The following is a 25,899-nucleotide window of genomic DNA, read 5'->3' on the forward strand; positions in this document are numbered from 1 at the left end:
AGTCAAGCTATAGATCACTCATCCTAACTTTAAAACTGAATAGCCCACTGATGAAGTCTGTATGGTTATCAAATACTCGTCATTGTTATCCATAATTGTGAGTAAGAAATAGCCATCCAACGGTGCTGAAACATTTATTCAGGTAGCAAGTTCCACGCACTGTGATCACAAACTTTAAGAGGGTGAAATTACCCCTTGGACACCAACTATGACACTGATTCTCTTTGATACAAACCATTTATAGGTTTCCAAAGGTGTATAACATCAACTTTTTATGGCTCGGAAATTATGATACGTTCACACCATTCATATAAAAAGATCATCAGCAACAATAAATGTATGTGACAAAACAGCGACATCTTATGTGAGTAATAGTCCATTACCTTCATATCCATAAAAATTCAACATGAAAAACAGCCACCAACATCAGACGCCAGACCACAGTGCATCCCATATTTAACACCAGCCAGAAGTGAGGATACTTATGTTCCAACACATACCTGACAATCCAATCGAATTGCAGTTAAGATACATCCACCACAGATTGAGTCTCTCCATAGTAATTCATATCGCAGAGTACAAATAACAGGGGTTCACCACCACTGAACATTTAAAGTTACTTGACAGAGGCACATTTTCCTTCTCCTGCAGCTCCATATGCATGTCGAATAGAAAAAGGTTTGATTAGCAGCGATCTAAGATAAGCTTGCCGAGCATATATTGTCATCTTTCTGTGGTTTAAGGCTTAGCAGAAGCAGCATCAAAGTCTTTAACTCCACACTCACTAGAAACTGCATATCACAGTTTTAATTTCTGATTATTTTAAAGGTGCCTGTACAGGAAAATATGTTATAATAGTTCATACAGATGCCTGGGTCACTTTGGCTCAGTTGGTATTGTGCATTACTGGCATTTGTAGTAGTAGTACTAGTAACAGTAATAGATTCAATACATTCAAACACTAGGCTCCATAGCGAATTCAGATTGCAGTAGGTTCCCAACTAACTGTAGGATTGTCAGCCAGTTGTATATAGGAATCCACACATTCTTTTGATGAGTGGCAGTATAACTTATTCAACCAACACTGATTTTCACTGTAGACATGCCTTGGCGTAATGGGACTTTGATACTGAAACAGACAAAACGTTCAACTCCAAACATGCTTTCTGTAAACAGGATGTAATCTAATGTCGGGGCTGATATTGCATTTTTAAGTGATTCCTGTCATAAATTATAAGTATGTTTATATTTTACATAAGACATCTAAGATTTGCAGCAGATTTCTATGCACTTCTCATCTGTAGTCGCCAGGCTACTATCCATCAAAATATGAAGTCTCTGGCATGAATTTGTAACATGTTATTCACATCTGACATTCCAACACAGTAAACCACTGAGCAGGGTATTGGTATTTCTATGATGTCATCCTGCAGGTACTAACCTGCATGGTTCTAAGTTTAGAAGCCATGATCTCAGAATCCAATATGGCTAAGCCGGGGACATGAATGCAGTCCAAAATAGTTGTTCCATTCCCATGGCACTTGATCATGGAATCCACGAATTACCCTCAGCACAGGCTTACCAACCATCAACAAACCACCACTTGTGCTCTGTACTCCATAATGAAAGGATGAGCATCATCATCATGATGCGTCATTAGAGATCCACCACATCCAGTCAGGAGAAACTGACTTGCACACAATTTTAAGTGTTAAACCAGTCAGTGTTTATTATTCATTAAATGTGTACCCCTACATATGCAGTTTTCGTTGTTTTCTTTTATTTACCACTCAGTTCAGCAGCACTGTGATGTAGACAGTGGGGTGTCTGATAGATTTGAGCAGCAGCAGCAGCAAGTATCAAGCCAGCATGCAGACACACTCCCTGATGTAGTTCCAAACATGTTGGAGTGGAAATCAAGTATATATCAGAACAGAAACACTGAACTGTTTCCATCCTTTGAGTTACCACTATATCCATCATCTGCACCACTCGTCAAGCCTCAGCTAAGTCATTACAGAGTGCTTTGTTGAACACTACCTATCAGCTGATAGCCAATGAATTGAAACATGTTAATGTTGGTTTAGCACCTGACATTGACTTCGAAGTTATTGTGCGAATAGAGAGTGTCCAGTAGATTTCAAAGTTATAGTATGAATAGAGTGTGTCCAGTAGGGTACAAAGGTGCAGTTCAGTGATATGGAGTGGGGTAAACTGTGCAGGAAGTTGAAATATATTCAAGGATTGCCTGACAACCGAGAAGAATCCATTCCCTCAAGACGTAAATATCTATGGCATGGGGGCCATACAATGATGTTAACATCTCAAGACATGATGCAAAGAGTATATTTGAAGTGTCCAAGTGTCATGAAGCTGTGTGGTCTGTACAACACACTACAGATCCCCATGGAGAGATTCTGTCTATCGCAAAGATATGTTAAACCATTCTTCAATGATATGTCAAGTATCTACTGGAACATGAAATTTCTTGATGAGGACGAGGAGTTAAATGTGTGTGTGTGTGTGTGTGTGTGTGTGTGTGTGTAGGTGTGTGTATGTGTGCTATAAAGAAGTCTGCTAGTATTACTTCTATAAACAGCAATTCCATACAAGAGAAGTTTACAGAGGTCATTGCTAAGTCTGTTAGTGCTCCAGTTGGATTGCAAGAAACACACGCTGAATATAAAGCATATAAAAAACAGTTATTTGGAAAGTACTGCTGAGTGATGAATAGGCTGATGCAGACGGAAGAGAATGACTTTGCTTATTTAATGATGGTGATTTATTTCCCACAGTATACAAAGTGCCAAATGTATATTAACAATTTATAGAAGTTGTATTTAAACTATGTAGTAGTAGTAGTAGTAGTAGTAGTAGTAGTAGTAGTATGGTGTTCTGCTTTATGGCAGGTCTTGTCATGGGTTAAGCCTCTTCCACTTTTGTCTGTCCATAGCCAGTCTTTTCATTTCTGAATATTTGTCTATTGTCCAGCATTTGATATCTTCTTTTTCCTCTTCCCCTTTTTCCCCTTCACCATTCCTTCTATTCCTTCCTTTAATAAACAGTCCCTCCTCAAACAATGTCCAATACAGTTCTGTTTTCTCTTTCTGATGACTTTATTGGACAATGCAAAATGTTTTTTCGTGGCTTAAGGCTTCTTACACATATACATCAAAATCCAAGATGACAGCTCCTCCTGTAGTAAAAGTTTGATCCTTTATATGCCCATTGGATGAATTCCCGATGGCACGTGGTATGATGACTCACAATCATGTATAACAGGAATTATATGTCTCAAACAGGTGAACTAGGTGAATCACATAATGTGTTTGCGAGGAGCAGTCCCCCCTCTCCCTGCCATTTCTAGTATTTATCAGTCAACACCAAAATAATCTGGGCAGTAATTATATAAATCAAACCAACTGCTGATTCTGCCTTCCTTATTTTCACCTCATCATAGACACACATCCCATCTGACATACTCTAAATCTTGTGACCAATTTTCGACTACAAACTATTCTACAAATCCCAGCTACTAACTGTTCAATAATAAGACCACCAAGTAAATTGTTGACAGGTTTAACATTAGTATTACATTCTTTTACCATCTGATATTTACACATACAAAAGCCATGTAAGTTCCATCTGTAATATCTATCAATTTCTGGTCCTCCTAAACACTTTCACGCACTGCAAGTCCTTCAGTGCTGTGCTTCCCATCACGAATTTCCCACCTGTCTACCCTCCCTTGCAAGCATCCTTTATCATCTACTTACGGTCCCATTTCTCCAGAAATTGCTATATCATCTATGCAAATATATAAACATCATCAGCAGATCTTCACTGTATACCTACTCTTCACTCAATCTGGGCTCCTGAGAAGCCTCTAACAATACATACCCCCAGTTCTTCACCTCCACACACTTAACTTCACATTTTAAGGTAACTGTAACCACCTCTGGCTTCCTGGTCGATAATTCCTACAAGAAATCTATCCTTTCTACCAACTGTAGTCCTTCCTTTTATATCTTTACCATCAATCAATGACCTGTTAAGCCAGGTTCACACATGTAAGTAATGTGATTCTGCAGCTTGTGTTTTTGTGTAGTGGCAGTGTCAGCTACTTCTCACACAGGATGCCAAAAATTGTATGTAGGTTCACAGCTTTCAGTATGGCGTTAACTGAAATCATGTGGGTGGTAAGAATGTTATTGTGCAGGTTATGGCATCAGAGCTGTGACAAGAGTTATATTGCAAGCAAGTGTTGGATGTGAAAATGGATTTTGTGCAGGGATAAATCAGGTGTCATAAGCACATTTATAAAAGAAATAACAGTAGAAAATCCTTCCTGCTATGGTAAAATAACCAATGGCTGGCATGCAAATATCATCTACGGACTCTACCACACTTAAAATATTTTATAGTCTTCTTGTATTTATTGGCGTAAGCATTTCGGATAGTTAATTTTTAATTTAACAGATGCCACATCACACTCAGGGGCTACTTCTCACACACAAACCACAGTTTATACAGTGTTTGGTCTAACAAATCACGAAATTTATATGACTCACTTCTTTGGTTACATAATAAGTTTACTTATTTATTCATCTAAAAATCTTTCAAGATTTCGTGATGCATCATTAGTTTGCGAACACACACACACACACACACACACACACACACACACACTGATACAGAAAACTATACGTAGATTGTTGTGGTTTCTGAAGCTCCGAAAGTGTGCCTGTTGACCACTTTTTTCAGTAATAAAATGAAAAGGCGTTGAGTAGTAGTGACTCGACGGTAACAACAACAGAATGCTCTTGTCTCGAAATACAGACACCAGAAAGCACTGGTGGAAGTAAACTGGTGTAACAATTTACAACCAAGTTGAACTCTTTGTGGCTTGAGGAAAAGTTACATCTGCTATGTTTCGCCACTGAAAACAGGGAGTTCACATAGGCAGTATGTCGCTAGCTTTGGCAACACTTTTGTTATAAGTGTGAACCATGCTTTAAACACATAAAAAACTCCCACTTTACGTCCAAAACCCTAATCCAATTTTCTTTCCAAACCTCCCATGAAACCTACGTCAAGAGCCCTCTAACAGTATTACTTCGCTTCCGACATACCCTGTCAACCACCCATTCACAATTACTAAGAGCGTGTATTCGGTCACCAGCAGTGTCCAGCCGTCGTATCGTGAGCATTACCATATTCATCAACAGATCTTGCGTAGTTTGAACTTCTGTTTTAACTTCCTATAAAAATTCATGCAGGTTGAAACGCGCTGTAATGACTGCTGACAATCAGTCTTTATAATTGGTGAATGAAATGATCAATAAAAGAAAAAAAGGAACACTGTGTGTTGATCCTCTGCATACACAACAACACACCTGCAAATTACATCAACAGATAGAGGCTGGATCTGTGAATACATATATTTTGTATTGATGAATGTTTCTAGTTAAATGAAGTATAAGTAATTATTTTTATTTGTCAACTACTTATACCACCCAGTATTAATGTTTAGTATGCTTTTAGAGTAGCTGGAAAATACCAATTGAACCTATAATAAAAAAAGTAGACTTCTTGCCGCTAAAGGATTACCTGTTTGTTGGGTCTGATGATATTTCCCCAACTTTCTTTAATGTTAAGGAAATAAAATGGGTAAACCCTTAAAAGCCCGGTCCACACGCAACGATCTGTCTGCACAGACATTGGCGCAGATGTCTGTACATGCAAAAGATCGCTGCAAATGTGGTGTGTTCACACGGCACAAACCCCAAACTACTACTCGCCCGCCACCTGTCGGTGTAGAAAAGAAATATCCGTGGCAAGCGACTACGCTCCCCGTAAACGTCAAAAATTTAATTCAGTTATTTTGAAATATAGAAATGGAGGAAGTTCTGTTGTGGTCTGTGTTCGCTACTTGTGTTGCAAAAAACATTCAGACCAACCGCAGGAAACAGAGAAGGCGGTCAAAGTGGTGTAGACAGTGGTTGCTAAGGCGAAAGCAGTTTTCTCACGTACATTTACTGCGAGAGTTGCAGGGCGAACCTGTCTTGTTTTACATTACCTCGTGTTCCATTTCCTGGCACATTGACACTCCAATTTCATCTTCAGTTGTACTCCTGCTTCGTCTTGGCGTTTCTTGATCAGTAAGAAATCCAAGCAGATCTAAATACCATAAAATTGGCTGGTATACTTGATCTACTCTTACCCCAGATCTTCTAGATTTCTGAACTTTGGGTAACTCTTTTCGGTAAACAGTTCGCTGACAGACTGAATTTACTTGACTTGCCTTCATGAACTCATCCTTCAGGACAGCGTAAGTAGCTTCACATGTGTTGAGTATTATTTTACTCAACGCTTGTTTCGATATTGCAATTGAAAATTCCAAATCCTTGTAGCTCCTTCCTGTTGCTAGGAATCTTAATGTTACCGCCAGCCGTTCATGAGGAGAAATTGCCCTTCTCATACGAGTATTTTTTCTCATAATACGAAGGGTTACAAGCTTTAAGAGATAATTATAAGTTTCGACATCCATCCGCAAATAATTTCGCCAGTTTGCAACGAATTTTTTTTTTTTTATTACCGTTTCTCTGTTTGCCGAGGCGTCAACTGCCCGCAATTTTTCAATTAGAGCATTGTATGCTGCTGTCTTTTTGTCTCGGTCACTATATTCTTTACTTTTAATCTTCCACAAACATGGGTGGTTTCTATATATTTCAATGAATTCACTTACAAACTCTCGAGAACACTGACGAGTATCAGTCATTTTAATGCCCTATGCACTCAAATACAAATACTAGAGCAAACAGCTGTTTCGCGCCAGATTTGCGGCGATCTCCTGTCCACACGCTCCAACTTGTCTGCGCAGATGTGGTTTGAACCCACAGATTTGAGAGGTTTCGCTCAAACCTCCAACTCCAACTTCCAGGTTTGTACACACCTCAGGTTGGTGCAAATCTTCTGTCCACACGCAACGATCTGTCTGCGCAGATGTGATGTGTGCAGACATTTGCGCAGACAGATCGTTGCGTGTGGACGGGTTACTCTGTATATTCAGTTGTAGATATATACCCTTGCATCAAGCTTGGTAACTTCTCTGTGCAGTTTGGCAACAACGCATTGTGCCATAACCTCGAGTAAATCCCAGGTTGTGTTGACAGAAGTCACTTAACAGTAACAGGAAGGTCGTTGCAGTGCAGTATGGATCGTGGGAAGTTAACGCTAAGCAGAATTTGTGTGCATGCTTTGATGCGAGATATGTCATATATGATTTTTGGATTTACGTTTAGGTCAGTTATAAGCTGACTTCTTTCTGCGTAATATAGCCGCGCCGTTTTCCAGTTTATGTGTTATTAAGATGGAATTCGTTATTGGAGGGACAGCAGCGATCGGAGCAGGTTTCTTTACGAATCCTTTAGAAGTCGTAAAGACACGTCTTCAACTTCAGGGAGAATTAAAAGCTCGTGGACTGTATGCAGTACATTATAGAAATTTCTTCCACGCTTTTTACGCGGTAGCGAAGTCTGACGGCATCCTGGCGCTCCAAAAAGGTTTAGTTCCTGCCTTGTGGTATCAGTTGTTCCTCAATGGAGTTAGGTTAGGAACATACCAGTTTGCAGAAGAACGCGGTTGGACTCTGGTATCCGGGCGTTCGGAGGTATCTGCAGCAAAGTGTGTTGTTGTTGGAGCTTTTGCTGGATGTATGGGCGCATTTAGCGGAAGTCCCTTTTACCTGGTAAGGAACTTAGTAATAATCGACATCAAACTTAGGGTACAAAAAATTGTCTGTGTATTAATTTAAATGTTTAATCATTGTATAAAATTGTAATCAGAATTAATGTATTTAAAATGTACACAGCGCTCCTTTGGCTTTAACGTAACCACTAACCACGCGATTTTTCACAGCGATTTTCGGAACTACAGGGATCTTTTTCATATGACTGTTCTAGGTGAAAGTTTGCTGGGCGGTCCAGACAATGTTATGATTGAACATCGCCAAAATAAAGAGCAATTTAATTTTGCGTTATTGTTGTTTGTTGGGGACAGTGAACCAAACTGTCGTTGTTTAGTGCCATAGCTGCGCTGTTCATGGGGGGTGGGCTTTCAAGTAGTGTCGCCAGTAAGTTTCTCTGTAATTAGTTCCATGCAAACTTGTTTCCCAACCTCTAAGTCCATGTCATATAATTTCCATGTTTGCCACAACTAATTAGATCTAGGCTATAACATCATTCACTGATAGTGATCAGTACACAGGAAATAGAAAACATTATTGCGAATTGTGCGGTTTGCAGCCATCTAGATGTTAACTTGTCAGTACTACTTCACTTTTCGAGTTTGTGGTCTTCAGTCTGAAGACTGGTTTGATGGCAGTCTCCGCACTAGCCTATCCTGTGCAAGCCTTTTCATCTTTGCATAACTAATTCACCCTATATACTTCAGAAACCGTTTTCTATGCTAAAGGCTTGTTCTACCTCTACAATTTTAACCCCACCCGCTCCACTTAAACACTCTTTGACAATTCCTTCATGTTCCAGTATATGCCTTATCAACCAGTTGATCTGTTAACTTATTAAAATTGTGCCATAATTTCTGTTTCTCTCCCTGTCCGGTTACTTATTTCCTCCATAGTCTGCCGATTTACCCATCTAGTCAGCAGCTTTCTTCTGTAGCATTACATTTCAGAAGTCTTGTTTTGTGTCAATAATTCATCATTTGCATTACAGGCATACAAGAGTACATTAAAGACAAATAGGTCCTCTGTTAGCCCAAGACCAAACACTTAATTCTATATTCAGTTTTTACAAATTACTTTTTCTCAGGAACTCTTTTCTTGCTATTGCCTACCTTTTAAGTTCTATCTACTTTGAACTTCAGTAGTTATGTGATTCAACTATGGGTACTTTCAATTACCTATGTTTCAGTTTTGTTGTTATTTATTTATGTTAAGACATCCATTCTGCAAGGTGGTGGTTCTTCTGGAAAACCTATGATTCTCAGATAATTAAATTTTACTTGGAAAAATCAAGAAAACCCCACGAAATTTCATAAAATCTCAGGGAATTCTGTGGTTTTAATGAAGCATTGAAATTTAATTTTATTCAGTTTTATAAATTACAAATTTTAAAATACAAAATATTTCAAAGTTCATTAATTATGTGGATATTATTCCATACAAAAAATCGATGTTTAAAAATTCTGGTTAAACTACTTTTTATTGGGTCACCCTGATTCTGTTCTACTCCTCTTCCAACTTATTTCCTGTCTCGAACAGTATGACAGTGCCCTCGGGAAGCCTCAGAGTTTTTATTTCTTTTCGTAGTACTTTCTTTCCAGAGTTCTAATTAATATCCTTTACTGCTTGCTCATTGTTCATATTGAATAACATCAGGAATACGTTACAAACATGGCTCACAACTTTCTCAACTACTGCTTCCATGTTCTGTCCTTTGACTCAAGTAACTGCAGTCTGGTTTCTGTACAAACTGTGGACAACCTTTCACTTCCTGTGTTTTATCCATGCTTCTGTGAAAATTTGATAAGGCAGGTCAAGTTGACTTATGGTTACTGGTTTTCATCTTAATCCTGTGATGTAATGGTGTGGCATGTGACATCAGGTTACAGAAACGGTTGTAAGAAAAGTTGTGATGGACATAGTGCTGTCAGGTGTCCATGTTTTGCTGTTTCTTAGGAGTATGACATAATAATGTGTTTCATTTCTCAGAAGTGTATAACAAAGTTCCATGTTCTAGTTATATAATTGATTTCTCTACTTGTACATGATGTAAGCTTTTTGTGGACCTGATACACATGGTTTTGTTTCCAAATTGTATTTCGAGCGAGATGACTAAGAAGTGTTAATGCACTGAGCTTGCATCTGGGAGGAACATGGTTCATACCCTGTCCAGTCATCTTAATTTCTCTTTTCCCAAGTTGCTAAGGTTAAAGCTGCGAGAGTTCCTTTGACAAAACCTAGGCCAACTTCTTGCCCTGCCTTCACTGAATCCTGTCCTCCTTAGTTTATGCTTATACATTAGGTTGGTGTGTAAGTTCATAGCATAGGTTTTTGTGCATGTTGGTTTTCTGGTTGCTATGGGTATATTTATTGTCAGTTTTTTTATTTGTAGTTCATTGTTGCTATTTGAGTTCACATATTGTCATTGTCATTTGGAGATAGTGAAGGGAGCTGTGGATGCTATAAAATCAAGTGCCATGTGGAAAAATCGGAACGTGTTGGATGTATTCTTCAGTTTGAGTTCAGTGGAAGTGTGACAGCAGTGGAGGCAGCCACAAATATTAGTGCCATGTATGGGGATAATTCCATTGGACACAGCATGGCAAGAAAATGATTTTCTCATTTTAAGGAGGGTTATGTTGACATTAATGACTCTCCACATAGGAAGATCTTCGAGGTATGATTATCATTTAAACACATTGATTCACTTCATTGTACTAGAGAACTGTCAAATGTGATGAACTGTGATCATTGTACCATCGTGTGACATTTGCTTGCAGTGGGGAAAATTGGGTATATGAGTACTGCATGTTCTAAGCCAAAATCACAAAAATCAGCGTTGGCCATATGCGCGTGTCTGCTTGCTCGTCATCATTTGGCCCAGGTACGACACCGGCCATTCGTATCCTCTATAGTTACTGGTGACGAAGAATGATGTCATTATGCTAACATCAGGAAAAGAAAGGTATGGTTGAGTTTAAACAAAGAAGCAACTCCCCACACAAAGACCTACACACATCTGCAAAAGTAATGTTCTGCATATGGTGGAACAGCAACAGTGTGGGGTGCTATGAATTGTTGCCCTGAGGTGTTGCCCTGAGGTGTAACCACCACTGCTGACATTTACTGTTGACAACTGAAATGTCTTGCAGATGCAGTTCAAGAAAAGTGATCAGGAAGACTGAAGTGAAGCTGTTCCATAGCAACGTGTGCCAGCATTCTGCTAGAGGGACAAAAAACACTATACAGTAGTTTGGTTGGGAAATCATTCCACACCCATTTTATTCACCACCCCAAGATTTTCATCTCTCTATCGATTGACCTTCAACTAACTTTCTTTCTGGATGAAAATGTACTCCAAAACATTGGTTGACGAGTTCTTCGCTTCAGAATCATGCGATTTCTGCAGTAGCAGAATCGAAAAATTATTCCATCATTCAGACTGTTATAAATAGTGAAGGAGAATATGTTGTTGATGACTGAAGTCTCTGTTATGTGCACCTGTTGTGTTTATTAATCTTACAGAAAAATGCTACAGACCTTTGCACCAACCTAGTATTACTTCTGTAGTCTAATATTTTCATCATATCCTATACTATTTTGTCGAGTTATCAGTGCCTAAACAAATGAATCAATTAAACTTGTGCAACAATGAGGGAACATATTTTTGTACATTTATTTTATTTTTTGGAATGTAGATTGTATGGCAGGCTTATCTGTAGTGTTGTGCAAAATATAAGTTAGCTGGAAAGGATAATTTGGTTGAGTCTGCTAAATGGTGTTGGAGATTGCTGTTGATGTGCTCTTGCATTTTTCACGTGTCATATTTCACTATGTCCAATGCAGACTATACTCCGTGACTCTCTCTGTGTGTGTGTGTGTGTGTGTGTGTGTGTGTGTGTGTGTGTGTGTGTGTGTGTGTGTGTGTGTGTGCTAACTGTTTATATGTTTTATCAATGTGTTTGTTCTGAACTCTGTTATATTTCATATATAATAACTATTAAAACATGCATGTTTGCGTTAACATAAGTATGGTAGCATTGAAATTTTAAGAATAATAAAATAATGTGAGCAGCTTTCCTGCACATATTGCAGGAGAGGTTAAGAAACAAGGGGCATTGCATAATTAGGTCTATAACAATGCATAAAAGATTAAATTAGTTAATCTGAAACTGCTTGATTAACCACATTTAAAAAACTAAAAAGATTGTCAGGAACAGCGAAAAATGTAATTTATGGTGCTGTCACTCCCAGTTGTTATACTTGCTTTGCAGCTATGTGGCATGACCTTTGCTTGGTGGTTAACGAGTTCTATTTGCAATCAGTTTCAACACCTGTGAAATTTGAGAGTCTATGTAGGCAGTTGACTTGCTTCTCACTCCAATGCACCCCAGACATTCACAGATTAAGAGTTGCTGGCCAGCCTATGTTGTTGAAATATTTCTTTACCATGAGACAGATTTTCGTTTATGAGAGCATCTTGCTAAGAATGCGCATTGTAGCCCGTGGAGAACAAGACTGCACCAATGGGTGTTTGTAGTACCTCATAGTGGGCATTACCGTAACAGTATTTCTCGGGTCTATAATACACATGACACTTCAGTATGACCTTTGAAGATGGTGCCTTTCCGCACCAGGTCTCCACCATCCCTAATCATCATCTTGGGATGTTTGTGTGAATGTATGGATACTATTTCCCATTGAGATGAATATATACGATTAGTCATCTTGTAAACTGAAGCAGTGTCCATCTGTGAAGAGCACATTCATTTATTCATTCATGGTCAAATCTCTTGCTGATTCACCATAAACAGGCTCAACATACCCCCTGCGGGTCCGGGGTAAGAATAGGCCCGAGGTATTCCTGCCTGTCGTAAGAGGCGACTAAAAGGAGTTTCAACCGTTTCGGCCTTCCATGTGATGGTCCCCCTTGGGGTTTGACCTCCATTTTTCAAAATTCTACAGAAGTACGAGCCTTTTGGGGAAGGACGCCTTACGTAGTGTACCACTGGTCCTCAGTGCACTAAGACCTTGGCACTCAGCATTGTACCGGCATTGTAACCATACCCACTATTCCTCAAATTGGGCCTAAACGCCTGATGGGTTGTACAAGTTACGCCCATAGTGCGTCCCCATCTGCACCTACAATCATGATGGACTTTCCATGGCACCAGAAATCCAGCACGGTAGCCAGCCCGTTGTGGTGGGGTCGTCATGTACCCTCTAGGTTGTAGCCCCCTGACAACACAGGGATCGTACTGCAGATACGTGAGCTGCACCCTCCCCACGTCGGCCAAGGAGTAGATGCCCGTCTCCTTGGGGCATCAGGACTCCCGGCAACGGTCATCCTGCCAGGTGGCCCTTGCTGAGGCTGGGTGGCGCCCGTGGGGAGAGCCCCTGGTCGGAGTGGGTGGTATCGGGGCGGACGTTTCGCAGATGAAACGTCAACACGTATCAGGTCGCTCTGCGGCCGAGTCTTTCAAAAGGAAAGGTACTGTCTCTAGTTCTGGTTCTCCTGCCCTTTCCCCCTTGGCCACTCCCTGGGAGGAGGGACAGGCCCGCCGGCTTGGGGCGAAGTACTTCCCCCGTTATTTGGTTTGTTCTCGAACCGATGGGGGGACGTTCGCCACCTCCAAGCCCATGTCCTTTGTTCAGCACATTGAGGACATCTTCGGGGAAATCGAGGCTCTCAGTAAGATGCGTTCGGGGTCCGTTCTTATAAAGACCACCTCCGCCACACAGTCGGCGGCGCTCCAGGCGTGCGACCGCCTAGGGGACATCCCAGTGTCCATTGTCCCGCATCTGGCACTAAATAGGACGCAGGGGGTTATTTTTCATCGGGACCTCCTGCTGCAATCTGATGAGGAGCTCAGGGCCAACCTGGAGCGCCGAGGCGTGCATTTCATCCGGCGAGTCCAGCGCGGCCCCAAAGACCGTCGCATCGACACCGGGGCCTTTATCCTCGCCTTCGAGGGGGACGTTCTCCCGGAGAAGGTAAAGGTGATGTGCTACCGGTGCGACGTGCGACCTTACGCCCCGCCTCCTATGCGCTGTTTTCGGTGTTTGCGCTTTGGGCACATGTCGTCACGGTGTGAGGCTGAGCCCCTTTGTGGCGATTGTGGACGTCCTCTTCGTGAGGAACATACATGCACCCCACCACCTCGATGTGTTAATTGTCCTGGCATCCACTCGCCTAGATCCTCAGACTGCCCCGCATATCAGAAGGAGAAGAAGATACAAGAACTCAAAACTTTGGATCGTCTCTCTTATTCTGAGGCCAGGAAGAAGTATGACCGCCTCCATCCCGTGCCGTTGACCACTTCGTTTGCCTCAGTTGTGTCCACTCCTTCCGCGGTATCCTCATCCCTATCCTGTCCCCCCTCCGCCTCCTCCCCCCATCCGGGGTCTCTGCCTCCGCCTCCCAAATCCCTCCCTTCCAAATCCTCCTCCCCCGTGGCCCCCGCCCCCTCTGCCCCAGGGGCCACCCTTCCTCCTACCCCCCCCCCCCCCCCGCCCCCCTACCCCCCCCGCCGCCGCCTGAGAAGCGATCCTCTTCTCAGGCGTCCATCGGGGAAACGTTACGGACCCCAGCTTCCGAAGTCCGGCGTTCCAAAACGGACCCCGTGCGTGAGGACCTTCTTCGGGTCCAGCCCACCATCCCTGTGCCTCTTCTGACTTCCAAGAAGGCCTCCAAGAAGAAGTCTCTATCCCCCTCTCCACCCGGCGTGTTTCGTCTGACGCTCCATCTGTGAGTCGCTGCTCCTGGCCGTCCTCAGTTTCGCCGGGACGCTCTGGTGCCAGGCGCTCAGCTGGTCTCTCGTCGGCAAATGATGCTGCCCCTCCTACACCACCGCAAATGATGCTGCCCCTCCTACACCACCAGGGACAGCGGCCGCAGCTGGCGACGACTCGATGGAACAGGATCCGCCTCCCGCCGGTTGTAGCGTTGTTCCCTCGAAACCTGAACCTCCGCGGCCGTCGAGGTGACCAGCTCTTCCCCCGTCTCGTTCCCCCTCTTTTTTGACTAGCGATGGCCTTGTTACATTGGAACATAAGAGGTATTCGATCTAATCGAGAGGAATTACAACTGCTCCTCCGCCTGCACTGTCCGCTCGTCCTTGGTTTCCAGGAAACCAAGTTGCGCCCGACTGACCGTATTGCCTTTACCCACTATACCTCGGAGAGGTATGACCTCACCCCTGTGGACGGTGTCCCAGCTCATGGTGGGGTCATGTTGCTCGTTCGGGACGATGTCTACTACCATCCCATCCCATTGACCACCCCACTCCAAGCAATAGCTGTCCGTATTACTCTTTCTGCTTTTACTTTTTCAGTTTGTACCATCTACACTCCATCGTCATCCGCTATTAGTCGGGCTGACATGATGCACCTGATTGTTCAGCTTCCCCCGCCGTTTTTATTGTTTGGCGACTTCAATGCCCATCATCCCCTTTGGGGCTCTCCTGCATCCTGTCAAAGAGGCTCACTCTTGGCGGATGTCTTCAACCATCTCAATCTTGTCTGCCTCAATACTGGCGCCCTGACTTTCCTCTCGGACTCTACTCATACCTACTCCTCCCCAGGGGATCCAAAACTCTTTTGTGGATACGTGCGTAGTGAGCACGGGACCCCGAGCTGATGTGGCCTTCCTTCCTTTCCGGGCTGCATACCTTCCCTTTCCGCATCCTTCCCCATTCCCCATCTTCGCCCCCCCCCCCCCCCCCCCTTCACCTCTGGCTCTTTCTTTCCCTTTCTCTGGGGTTATGGTTTGTGCCTACGTCCGGAGACGGACGCTTGTACATATACTACATTCTTCGCCTTCATTCCTTGCTTGTAAGTCTTCATCCTTCCTTTGTCCTTCTCTTTTCCTTACCTCTTCTCTCTACCTTCTCCGCTGCGGCGTTTGAGACCTCTCTTCTTTCCTTTCCCTTTCTCTTTCTTCCTCCCTGTGCGTGTCTGAAGGCCAACCCACGCACTTCCATGCGTAGTCGGTGACGGGGTAACGCGTAATTCCCCGCCCCGGGTAGACAGGTAAGACACGTACGTACCCTCTGGTAACGGCCAGGCCCAGGGAGGGGTGATTACCCGAGCTGATACCTTCCGAAAGTGCCGATTGGTCCCTCCGTCCGTTTGTCGGGAGGTGTGACCTGAGGTGTGAACAATCACCTAAGGCGGGAGTGCCCTCAGAGAGGGCCCCCACAAGGGAGGAGCGCGCCATCGGAGACGCCGGTAATCATGGGGGATTCTTCCGCAATGGTTTCCTCACCTTCCACTATGTCTGCTCACAAACGTAAGTTCACTGAGTCTCAACCAACAGTCAGTTCTTCCATCGTTGCCACAGTTCCTTGTTGTTTCTCGGTCTGACGAAGGTCACGACTTCTCCACGGTCAACCCTTTCATTATTCAGAAAGGTGTCGACGCAATTGCAGGTCCTGTAAAGTCTTGTTCCAGATTACGGAATGGCACCCTGTTGTTAGAAACAGTCAGTGCCCTCCAGGCACAAAAATTGCTGCGTACGTCACTACTACACACCTTCCCTGTCCGGGTGGAACCGCACCGTACCTTAAATTCCTTGCGTGGAGTCGTTTATACACGCTCCCTCGATGGACTGTCTGACGAAGAAATTCAGCACTACCTGTCTGACCAGGGCGTAACGGCTGTTCATAGGGTTATGAAAAGGGTTGACATGAACATCATTCCAACCCGCACTGTCTTCTTGACATTTGACAAAGTTCAACTACCATCGAAAATCAAAGCCGGCTATGAGATAATTTCCATTCGCCCTTACGTCCCGAACCCTACGCGTTGCTATCGGTGCCAGCGGTTCAATCACACCAGCCAGTCCTGTTCCAATCCGGCCAAATGTGTTACGTGTGGCAGGGATGCCCATGAGGGTGCTTGTCCACCTCCATCCCCTCGCTGCATCAACTGTATGGGTGACCACGCCGCTTCCTCTCGAGATTGCCCCGTTTTTAAGGACGAAAAACTCATCCAGGAAATTAGGGTGAAGGAAAAGGTGTCGACCTTTGCTGCTCGACAATTATTCGCCAGTCGACAGCCCACCGTGCCTCAGAAAGGAAACTACAGCACTGTCCTTGCTTCTCCTCGGCCAACAAAGGAGGCGGCCACGCAGACTTGCGACCTCACCTTTAGTGCCACGGTCGTCAGATCGGCCAGCGCAAAGATCGCCTGTTCAACCTCACCACTTTCGCCTGCCCACTCTCTGGCTCACCCTTTGTCGAGTTCTGCTAAATCTCGAGCCCAAAAGTCAGACACCAAGACTTCGAAAAAAGAGCATACTCGTGAAGAGTTTTTACGTACGGCAACTTCCCAACCATCGGTTCCTCCTTCCTCTAAACATCATACTTCCAAGAAGGCTACAAAGAAACCCAGTTCCTCTCCTTCTCCGCCAAGGCGTGTCCCATCTACAGCACCACCTGGCGGAAGTCGCCCTCGGCCGTCTTCTGTGTCGCCGGGGCGCACTGCTGGCGGCCGATCAACCGGCCTGTCGCTGGTGGCAGGAGCTGCTCCTGACCAACCTATGGATCAGGATCTTCTGCCTTCGGCTGAATGCCATTCCTTGCTGTCGGTCGCAAGCTCAGAGCAGTCGTTGAGTTGACAGCGACCTTGGTCGCATTCCTCCATTTTCTGTTCACCCTATGTCCCTTATCCACTGGAATATCCACGGTATTCGAGCCAATCGGGATGAATTGTCGATCCTCTTACAATCCTACTCGCCGGTCATCTTCTGTCTTCAGGAAACAAAGCTGCGTCCCCACGACCGCTTTGTTCTCCCTCATTTTCAGTCCGTCCGATATGATCTCCCCTGTGTTGAAGGCACTCCAGCACATGGAGGACTCATGATTCTTCTCCATGAAACTCTCCATTATCACCCAATCCATTTAAACACTTCCTTCCAAGCTGTCGCCGTCCGTCTTTCCCTTTCCGGATACACGTTCTCTCTTTGTACTGTATACATTCCATCGTCCACACCAATGGCACGAGCTGATCTCCTTCATCTTCTTGGTCAGCTTCCACCCCCATATTTGCTGGTTGGGGACTTCAATGCCCACCACCCGCTTTGGGGATCTCCACATCCTTGTCCACGTGGCTCACTATTGCTAGACGTCTTCCACCAAGTAGATCTAGTTTGCCTCAACACTGGAGTCCCTACGTTTTTGTCTGCCTCCACGGCAAATTTATCTCATTTGGACCTTGCGGTCGGTACTGTTCCGCTAGCTCGGCGCTTAGAATGGTTCGCCCTTGATGATACACACTCCAGTGACCACTTTCCATGTGTCCTTAGACTGCAGCCTCAACGGCCATATATGCGCCCGCGACGCTGGAAGTTTGCTCAAGCCGATTGGACACTTTTTTCGTCTCTAGCGACATTCGATGACCGTCACTTTCCCAGCGTCGACGATGAGGTCACACATATTACCGACGTTATTCTTACAGCTGCGGAACATTCAATACCACGCACCTCCGACTTGCCCCGGCGCCCCCCAGTTCCTTGGTGGAACGAGGCATGCCGTGATGCACTACGTGAGCGACGACGTGCTCTCCGCGTTTTCCGCCACCATCCTACTTTGGCCAACTGTATCCGCTATAAGCAGCTACGAGCGCGATGCCGTCGTGTCATCCGCGATAGCAAAAAGGCAAGCTGGAAATTCTTTATTAGCTCATTTAACACCTTCACTCCCTCCTCGGAAGTTTGGAGTCGGCTTCGACGGTTCTCAGGCGCGCCTAGTTTCTCCCCGGTCTCTGGGCTCACTGTCGCGCGTGGCACATTAGTGGACCCCGTCGCAATTTCTAACTCATTGGGTCAGCACTTTGCCGAGATTTCGAGCTCTTCAAATTACCCGCCAGCGTTTCTCCCGAAGAAACGTGCAGCGGAAGAGCGACCTCTTGCTTTCTCCTCTCAAAATCGCGAAAGCTACAATACTGTTTTCTCCTTGCGGGAACTCCAACATGCACTCTCTTCTTCTCGCTCCGCTGCCCCAGGACCAGATGGTATCCACGTCCAAATGTTGCTGCATTTATCAACCCATAGTCTGTGTTACCTCCTTCGCCTTTATAATCGAATTTGGACCGACAGTACTTTTCCCAGACGATGGCGGGAAGCTATCGTCGATCCTGTTCCGAAACCTGGAAAGGACAAACATCTCCCCTCTAGCTATCGCCCCATTTCTCTCACGAGTAGTGTCTGTAAGGTTTTGGAGCGTATGGTGAATTACCGTTTAGCGTGGTGGCTGGAATCCCGCAGTCTTTTAACACCTGCCCAATGCGGATTCCGGAAGCATCGTTCTGCAGTTGACCATCTTGTTGCTCTCTCCACTTATATCATGAACAATGTTCTCCGTAAACGCCAAACAGTAGCAATATTTTTTGATCTGGAGAGAGCAGACGATACCTTTTGGAGGACAGGCATCCTCTGCACACTGTTCTCTTGGGGCTTTCGAAGTCGGCTGCCCCTTTTTATTCGCGAATTTATGGCAGAGCGCACATTTAGGGTGCGGGTGAACACTACTCTCTCCCGCACTTTCTCCCAAGAAAACGGGGTACCCCAGGGCTCCGTGCTGAGTGTTGTACTGTTTGCCATCGCTATAAATCCAATTATGGATTGTCTCCTTCCCGATGTCTCGGGCTCCCTCTTTGTGGATGATTTTGCGATCTACTACAGCTCTCAACGGAGCAGCCTTCTTGAACGACGTCTTCAAGGATGTCTCGATCGCCTCCACTCTTGAGCATCGAAACAGGCTTCCGTTTCTCTCCCAGTAAGACCGTTTGTGTTAATTTTTGGCGACGTAAGGAGTTTCTTCCGCCCTCCTTACATCTAGGACCTGTCAACCTTCCGTTTTCAGACGTCGCTAAATTCTTGGGTCTTACGTTTGACAGAAAACTGTGCTGGTCCTCCCACGTTTCCTATCTTTCGGCTCGCTGTCTGCGATCGCTTAACACCCTCCGTGTCCTGAATGGTACCTCCTGGGGAGCGGACCGAGTGGTCCTTCTCCGCCTCTATCGCGCCTTAGTGCGCTCGAAATTGGATTATGGAAGCATAGTCTACTCCTCTGCTCGGCCGTCTATTCTTCGGCGTCTCGACTCTATCGACCACCGTGGATTACGTTTAGTGTCTGGAGCTTTTTACACTAGCCCTGTGGAAAGCCTTTATGCTGAGACTGCTGAACCTCCGTTGTCCAATCGGCGAGCGGTCCTTCTAAGTCGTTATGCTAGCCATCTGTCTTCCATGCCTGCTAATCCAGCCCATGCCCTTTTTTTCGACGCCTCATTTGATGTAGGGTATGCTGGCCGCTCCTCCTCCCTACTACCCCCGGGAGTCCGCTTCCGTCAACTGCTCCATTCTCTTTCCTTCCGCTTTCCTAAAACCTTTTTGACAACTTCGGGTACAGCACCGCCTTGGCTCCGTCCCCGGATCTGCCTGCTCCGTGACCTTTGTCGATTTCCCAAGGATGGTACCCCTACACTTGTTTATCGTCGGGCATTTGGTGCTCTATGTGCACAAATGACGGACGCCACATTTATTTACACCGACGGCTCGAAAACATCGTTAGGTGTAGGGAGTGCCTATATTGTTGGCGACACCCCAAATCAATTTCGGCTTCCCGACCAGTGTTCGGTGTATACTGCGGAGCTTTACGCTGTTCTCCAGGCTGTCCACTACATCCGCCGCCATCGGCGGATACAGTACTTTATCTGCTCAGATTCTCTCAGCTCTCTCCTCAGTCTCCAAGCTCTTTACCCTGTGCACCCTCTGGTCCACCGGATTCAGGACTGTCTGCGCTTGCTCCATCTGGGGGGCATCTCGGTGGCGTTCCTGTGGCTCCCGGGACACGCTGGTATCTGTGGGAATGAGGCGGCCGATATAGCGGCCAAGGCTGCAGTCTCTCTTCCTCGGCCAGCTATTCAATCGCTTCCCTTCACCGATCTACGGAGCGGTTTATGTCGCAAAGTTGCTCATTTATGGCATGCGCATTGGTTAACACTTCCCAATAATAAATTGCGGGAAGTGAAAGCTCTTCCTTGCGCTTGGACTTCTTCCTCCCGAACGCGTCGTCGGGAGGAGGTAATTTTAACTAGACTCCGGATAGGGCACTGTCTTTTTAGCCATCGACATCTTTTAAGCGGCGATCCTCCCCCACTCTGTCCCCACTGCTCTCAGCTGTGGACGGTAAGACACCTTTTAATTGAATGCCCCTATTTTAATCCGTTACGCGCCCGTCTACAGCTATCGCCTGATCTATCGTCGATTTTAGCAGATGACACGCGCTCAGCCGACCGCGTTCTCCAGTTTATTAGTGCTAGTGAAATGACGTCAGTCATTTGAAGCTTTTTTTTGGGGACAACCAACCCCTTTCTGTAGTGGATTTTTAAGCCTTCCTTCTGCTTTTAGTTTCTCCAATTTTATGACTTTGGTCCCATTGCTGCTGATTTTCAGTTTCGGTTTTTTTTTTACTATTTCCTAAGTCACAGGCTGGGCGCTAATGACCATAGCAGTTTTGCGCCCTAAAACCAAACCAAAAAAAAAAAAAAAAATCATACCTACTCCCACTTGGACCTCTCGATCTGTTCTACCACTCTTGCCCGTCGGTTCGAGTGGTATGTCCTTTCTGACACCTATTCGAGCGACCACTTCCCCTGTGTCGTTCGTCTCCTGCACCACACCCCAACCCCACGTCCTTTGAGCTGGAACATACCGAAAGCTGACTGGGGACTTTACTCCTCCCTGGCGACCTTTCCGGACCACGATTTTCTCAGTTGTGACAGTCAGGTCGAATACCTCACGGCTGTTATCATCAATGCTGCCGAACGTTCCATTCCTCGGACTACCTCTTCTTCACATCGCGTTTCCGTCCCCTGGTGGAACAAGGCTTGTAGAGACGCTGTCCGTGCTCGACGACGTGCTTTACGCACCTTTCGCCGCCATCCTACGTTGGCGAATTGTATTGGATACAAACGACTCCGAGCGCAATGCCGTAGAGTCATCAAAGACAGCAAAAAAGCTTGTTGGGCCTCTTTCACCAGCTCCTTTAACAGTTTTACTCCCTCTTCTGTCGTATGGGGTGGCCTGCGCCGGCTGTCGGGCATTAAGGCCCACTCCTCGGTACCTGGCCTGACCTCAGGTAATGAGGTCCTCGTTGATCCTGTGGCTGTCTCCAACGCCTTCGGCCGGTTTTTCGCGGAGGTTTCAAGCTCCGCCCATTACCACCCTGCCTTCCTTCCCAGGAAAGAGGCAGAAGAGGCTCGGCGACCTTCCTTCCACTCGCTGAATCTGGGAACTTATAATGCCCCCTTTACTATGCGGGAACTTGAACGTGTGCTTGCACTGTCCCGGTCCTCTGCTCCGGGGCCAGATGCCACTCACATTCAGATGCTGGCACACCTTTCTCCGGTGGACAAAAGCTTCCTTCTTCGTACCTACAATCGCGTCTGGACTGAAGGTCAGGTCCCCATGCGTTGGCGTGACGCCGTCGTTGTTCCTATACCCAAACCCGGGAAGGATAGACACCTTCCTTCTAGTTACCGCCCCATTTCTCTTACAAGCTGTGTCTGTAAGGTGATGGAGCACATGGTTCATGCTCGGTTAGTTTGGATTCTCGAATCTCGACGGCTACTTACCAATGTCCAATGCGGCTTTCGTCGCCGCCGCTCCGCTGTTGACCACCTTGTGACCTTGTCGACATTAATCATGAACAACTTTTTGCGAAGGCGCCAAACGGTAGCCGTGTTCTTCGATTTGGAGAAGGCTTATGATACGTGTTGGAGAGGAGGTATCCTCCGCACTATGCACAGGTGGGGCCTACGCGGTCGCCTGCCCCTTTTTATTGATTCCTTTTTAACGGATCGAAAGTTTAGGGTACGTGTGTGTTCCGTATTGTTCGACGTCTTCCTCCAGGAAAACGGAGTGCCTCAGGGCTCCGTCTTGAGCGTAGCCCTTTTTGCCATCGCGATCAATCCAATTATGGATTGCATTCCACCTAATGTCTCAGGCTCTCTCTTTGTCGATGACTTCGCGATCTACTGCAGTGCCCAGAGAACATGCCTCCTGGAGCGCTGCCTTCAGCGTTGTCTAGACAGCCTATACTCATGGAGCGTGGCAAATGGCTTCCGGTTCTCTGAAGAGAAGACGGTTTGTATCAACTTTTGGCGATATAAAGCGTTCCTTCCGCCATCCTTACATCTCGGTCCCGTTGTTCTCCCATTCATGGAAACAACTAAGTTTCTAGGGCTCACGTTGGACAGGAAACTGTGTTGGTCTCCGCATGTCTCTTATTTGGCGGCCCGTTGTACACGTTCCCTTAATGTCCTCAGAGTTCTTAGTGGTTCATCTTGGGAGCGGAACGCACTGTCCTGCTTCGCTTGTATCGGTCCATAGTCCGATCGAAGCTGGATTATGGGAGCTTCGTCTGCTCGGCCATCCCTCTTACGCCGTCTCAACTCCATCCACCATGGGGTGTTACGTCTTGCGAGCGGAGCCTTCTACACTAGTCCTGTCGAGAGTCTTTATGCTGAAGCTGCCGAATTACCATTGACCTACTGGTGCGACGTACTGCTGTGTCGGTATGCCTGCCGGCTGTTGTCTATGCCCGACCACCCCTCTTACCAGTCCTTCTTCGCCGATTCTCTCGACCGTCAGTACGGGTTGTATGTGTCTGCCTTGCTGCCCCCCAGAGTCCGCTTCCGTCGCCTGCCTCGACAATTGGATTTTGCCCTCTCTACCACCTTCAGAGAGGGTGAGAGCCCGACACCACCTTGGCTCCAGGCTCCGGTTCATATTTATCTCGACCTCAGCTCACTCCCGAAGGAGGGTACTCCGGCTGCAGTGTATTGCTCACGGTTTGTCGAACTTCGTGCTCAACTTGCGGTCACACCTTTATTTACACCGATGGCTCCAAAACTGACGATGGTGTCGGCTGTGCCTTTGTCGTCGGGGCCGCCACCTTTAAATACCGGCTCCTCGACCAATGTTCCAGCTTTACGGCCGAGCTTTTTGCTCTCCATCAGGCCGTTCAGTATGCCCGCCGCCACCGCCATTCATCGTATGTACTCTGCTCTGACTCACTCAGTGCTCTTCAGAGCCTCGGAGCTCCCTATCTGGTCCATCCCTTGGTTCAACGGATACAGCAGTCCCTCCATTCTTTCGCTGATAATGGTTCTCCTGTCAGCTTTCTGTGGGTTCCCGGACATGTAGGAGTGCTTGGGAATGAGGCTGCGGATGCTGCAGCCAAGGCTGCAGTCCTCCTGCCTCGGCCAGCCTCCCATTGTGTCCCGTCATCTGACGTTCGTGGGGATGTTTGTAAGAGGCTTGTGTCGTTGTGGGATGCTTGGTCATCCCTCCAAGGAAACAAGCTCCGGGCAGTAAAACCGCTCCCAACTGCTTGGACAACCTCCTCCCGACCATCTCGGCGAGAGGAGGTCCTTCTGACCAGGTTGCGGATTGGGCATTGCCGGTTTAGCCACCGCTACCTGCTCTCCGGTGACCCAGCCCCGCAGTGCTCTTGTGGTCAGGCATTAACAGTGCGCCATGTTTTATTGTCGTGTCCCCGCTTTAGTCAATCTTGTGTTGTCCTGTCCCTGCCATCTACTTTACCGGATATTTTAGCTGATGACGCTCGAGCAGCTGCTCGTGTTCTGCGTTTTATAACTTTGACTGGCTTGTCCAAAGACATCTAACCTTTTTACTTATTTTATCTGCATCTTTGTCAGGTCTTTCTGGTGTCCCCCCCTCCCCTTGAGTTTTACTAGATTCCATGTACTCTAACAACAGTGACTGGGCGCTAGTAACCTCAGTAGTTGAGCGCCCTTAAACCCCACCAAAAAAAAAAAAAAGAAAGAAAAAGAGGCTCATGATTACGTTGCTGTAAGCTGGACATATACATACGGCCAGACAGCTGGCATACAGATAAAATCTTCGGAGCTTCTGATCTGCAATTCATTGGGAACATGCACTTATTGAAGCATCTATAAACTGGGATTTCTCAGAGTTGTTGAGTGTATTTGATTTGTATTGGTTTACAATTAATGTTTTCTTTTTGCCAGAACCATTGGCAAATAACTGAACTGTCTGTGGCTGGTGTCCAGGGTCAGTGTATGTTATTCTGTAAAACAAGATCAATACAGCATTTTGTGGTCATTTCAGCAAGCAACTAGTCTCCTTGCTACAGAAAAGGAAATGCAACAGATATCTTTGGATCTAGTTTTCTTTACTAACTTGAATCATATGTCTGCTGCAAGCAGAAGGTGCTATTAACCTAGGATTCTAGTTTGTGGGGATATGTCATCTACAGTGAATACTAATTATTTGTCAGTTTTCCAGACTATACTTTCGGAAGCTTTTAGACAGTTGTGTATGTGCTAAACTACTCGCTATTTATGTTTAATGAGAAAAGTAAAATTTTTTGTTTGCACTGTGACATTAATTTTTGCTGTAAGGTAAAAGAAGAATGGGTGATTTGAAATTAATTGTAAATTTTAGTGGCCCATACTACAGACCAGAAGTTGAAATGACCGTGCCAGCAGGAACATGAGTGACAGTGCTGTGCAGACTGCCAAAACCAGTATGATTCTGAGCCAACTAAGAAAAACTGAGAGAAAAAGATGGTAAGATGAGTAAGGGTAGCCCAGTTTCTCAAGAGTTGTGTGTTGTTAGTAGTTACTTCTTATGTTGCAAGTAGTTGACAGAATAAAAGTTAAAACCTTGGTGATAACTGAAATAGCCTTAACAAGAGGGGAAGCATAGCTTAGATGAAGCTGAGAGGCAGTTGGGCATAACTGTTGAAGGAATTATCCCAACATTCACATGAAATTGTCATGAATGTCATAGGATACCTGAATTGGATGAATGAGTCCTGCTGTTTACAAATAACATTTCTGTGAGTTGAAAACTTTGCTAGTATCATTAGGTTGCCAAAAGGAGCATCTTGATGTATGATGATAGTGGCAATATGGACTGGTGTTTCTCCATGTTTTTAACTTTCCAAGTGTATGTTGTGTTTATTGATCATAGTATAATTTTAAAAAAAATTAAGAAATTCAGCAAAAGTGCATAAATGTTTGCTGTTGTTTCCTCTGTGACTAAAGAAGCAGTTGATCAATTTCACTACCATTGGAGAGGATTGTGTTATTCTGTATTT

At 45.6% G+C, this 25,899-nt stretch overlaps 1 protein-coding gene across 1 annotated transcript in view; it reads left to right on the forward strand.

The window, feature by feature from the left end:
* The first annotated feature begins 7,112 nt into the window (after nt 1-7,112).
* The window catches only part of LOC126251750 (solute carrier family 25 member 35-like), a 34,148-nt gene continuing 15,361 nt past the window's right edge, over nt 7,113-25,899 (forward strand). The window contains exon 1 of the mRNA XM_049952361.1: nt 7,113-7,750. Coding sequence (XP_049808318.1) covers nt 7,373-7,750 — 378 coding nt within the window. The 5' untranslated portion in view covers nt 7,113-7,372. The remainder of the gene's footprint in view (nt 7,751-25,899) is intronic.

Source organism: Schistocerca nitens, chromosome 4 (assembly GCF_023898315.1).
Source record: "Schistocerca nitens isolate TAMUIC-IGC-003100 chromosome 4, iqSchNite1.1, whole genome shotgun sequence".
In the NCBI taxonomy this organism is placed as follows: Eukaryota; Metazoa; Arthropoda; class Insecta; order Orthoptera; family Acrididae; genus Schistocerca; species Schistocerca nitens.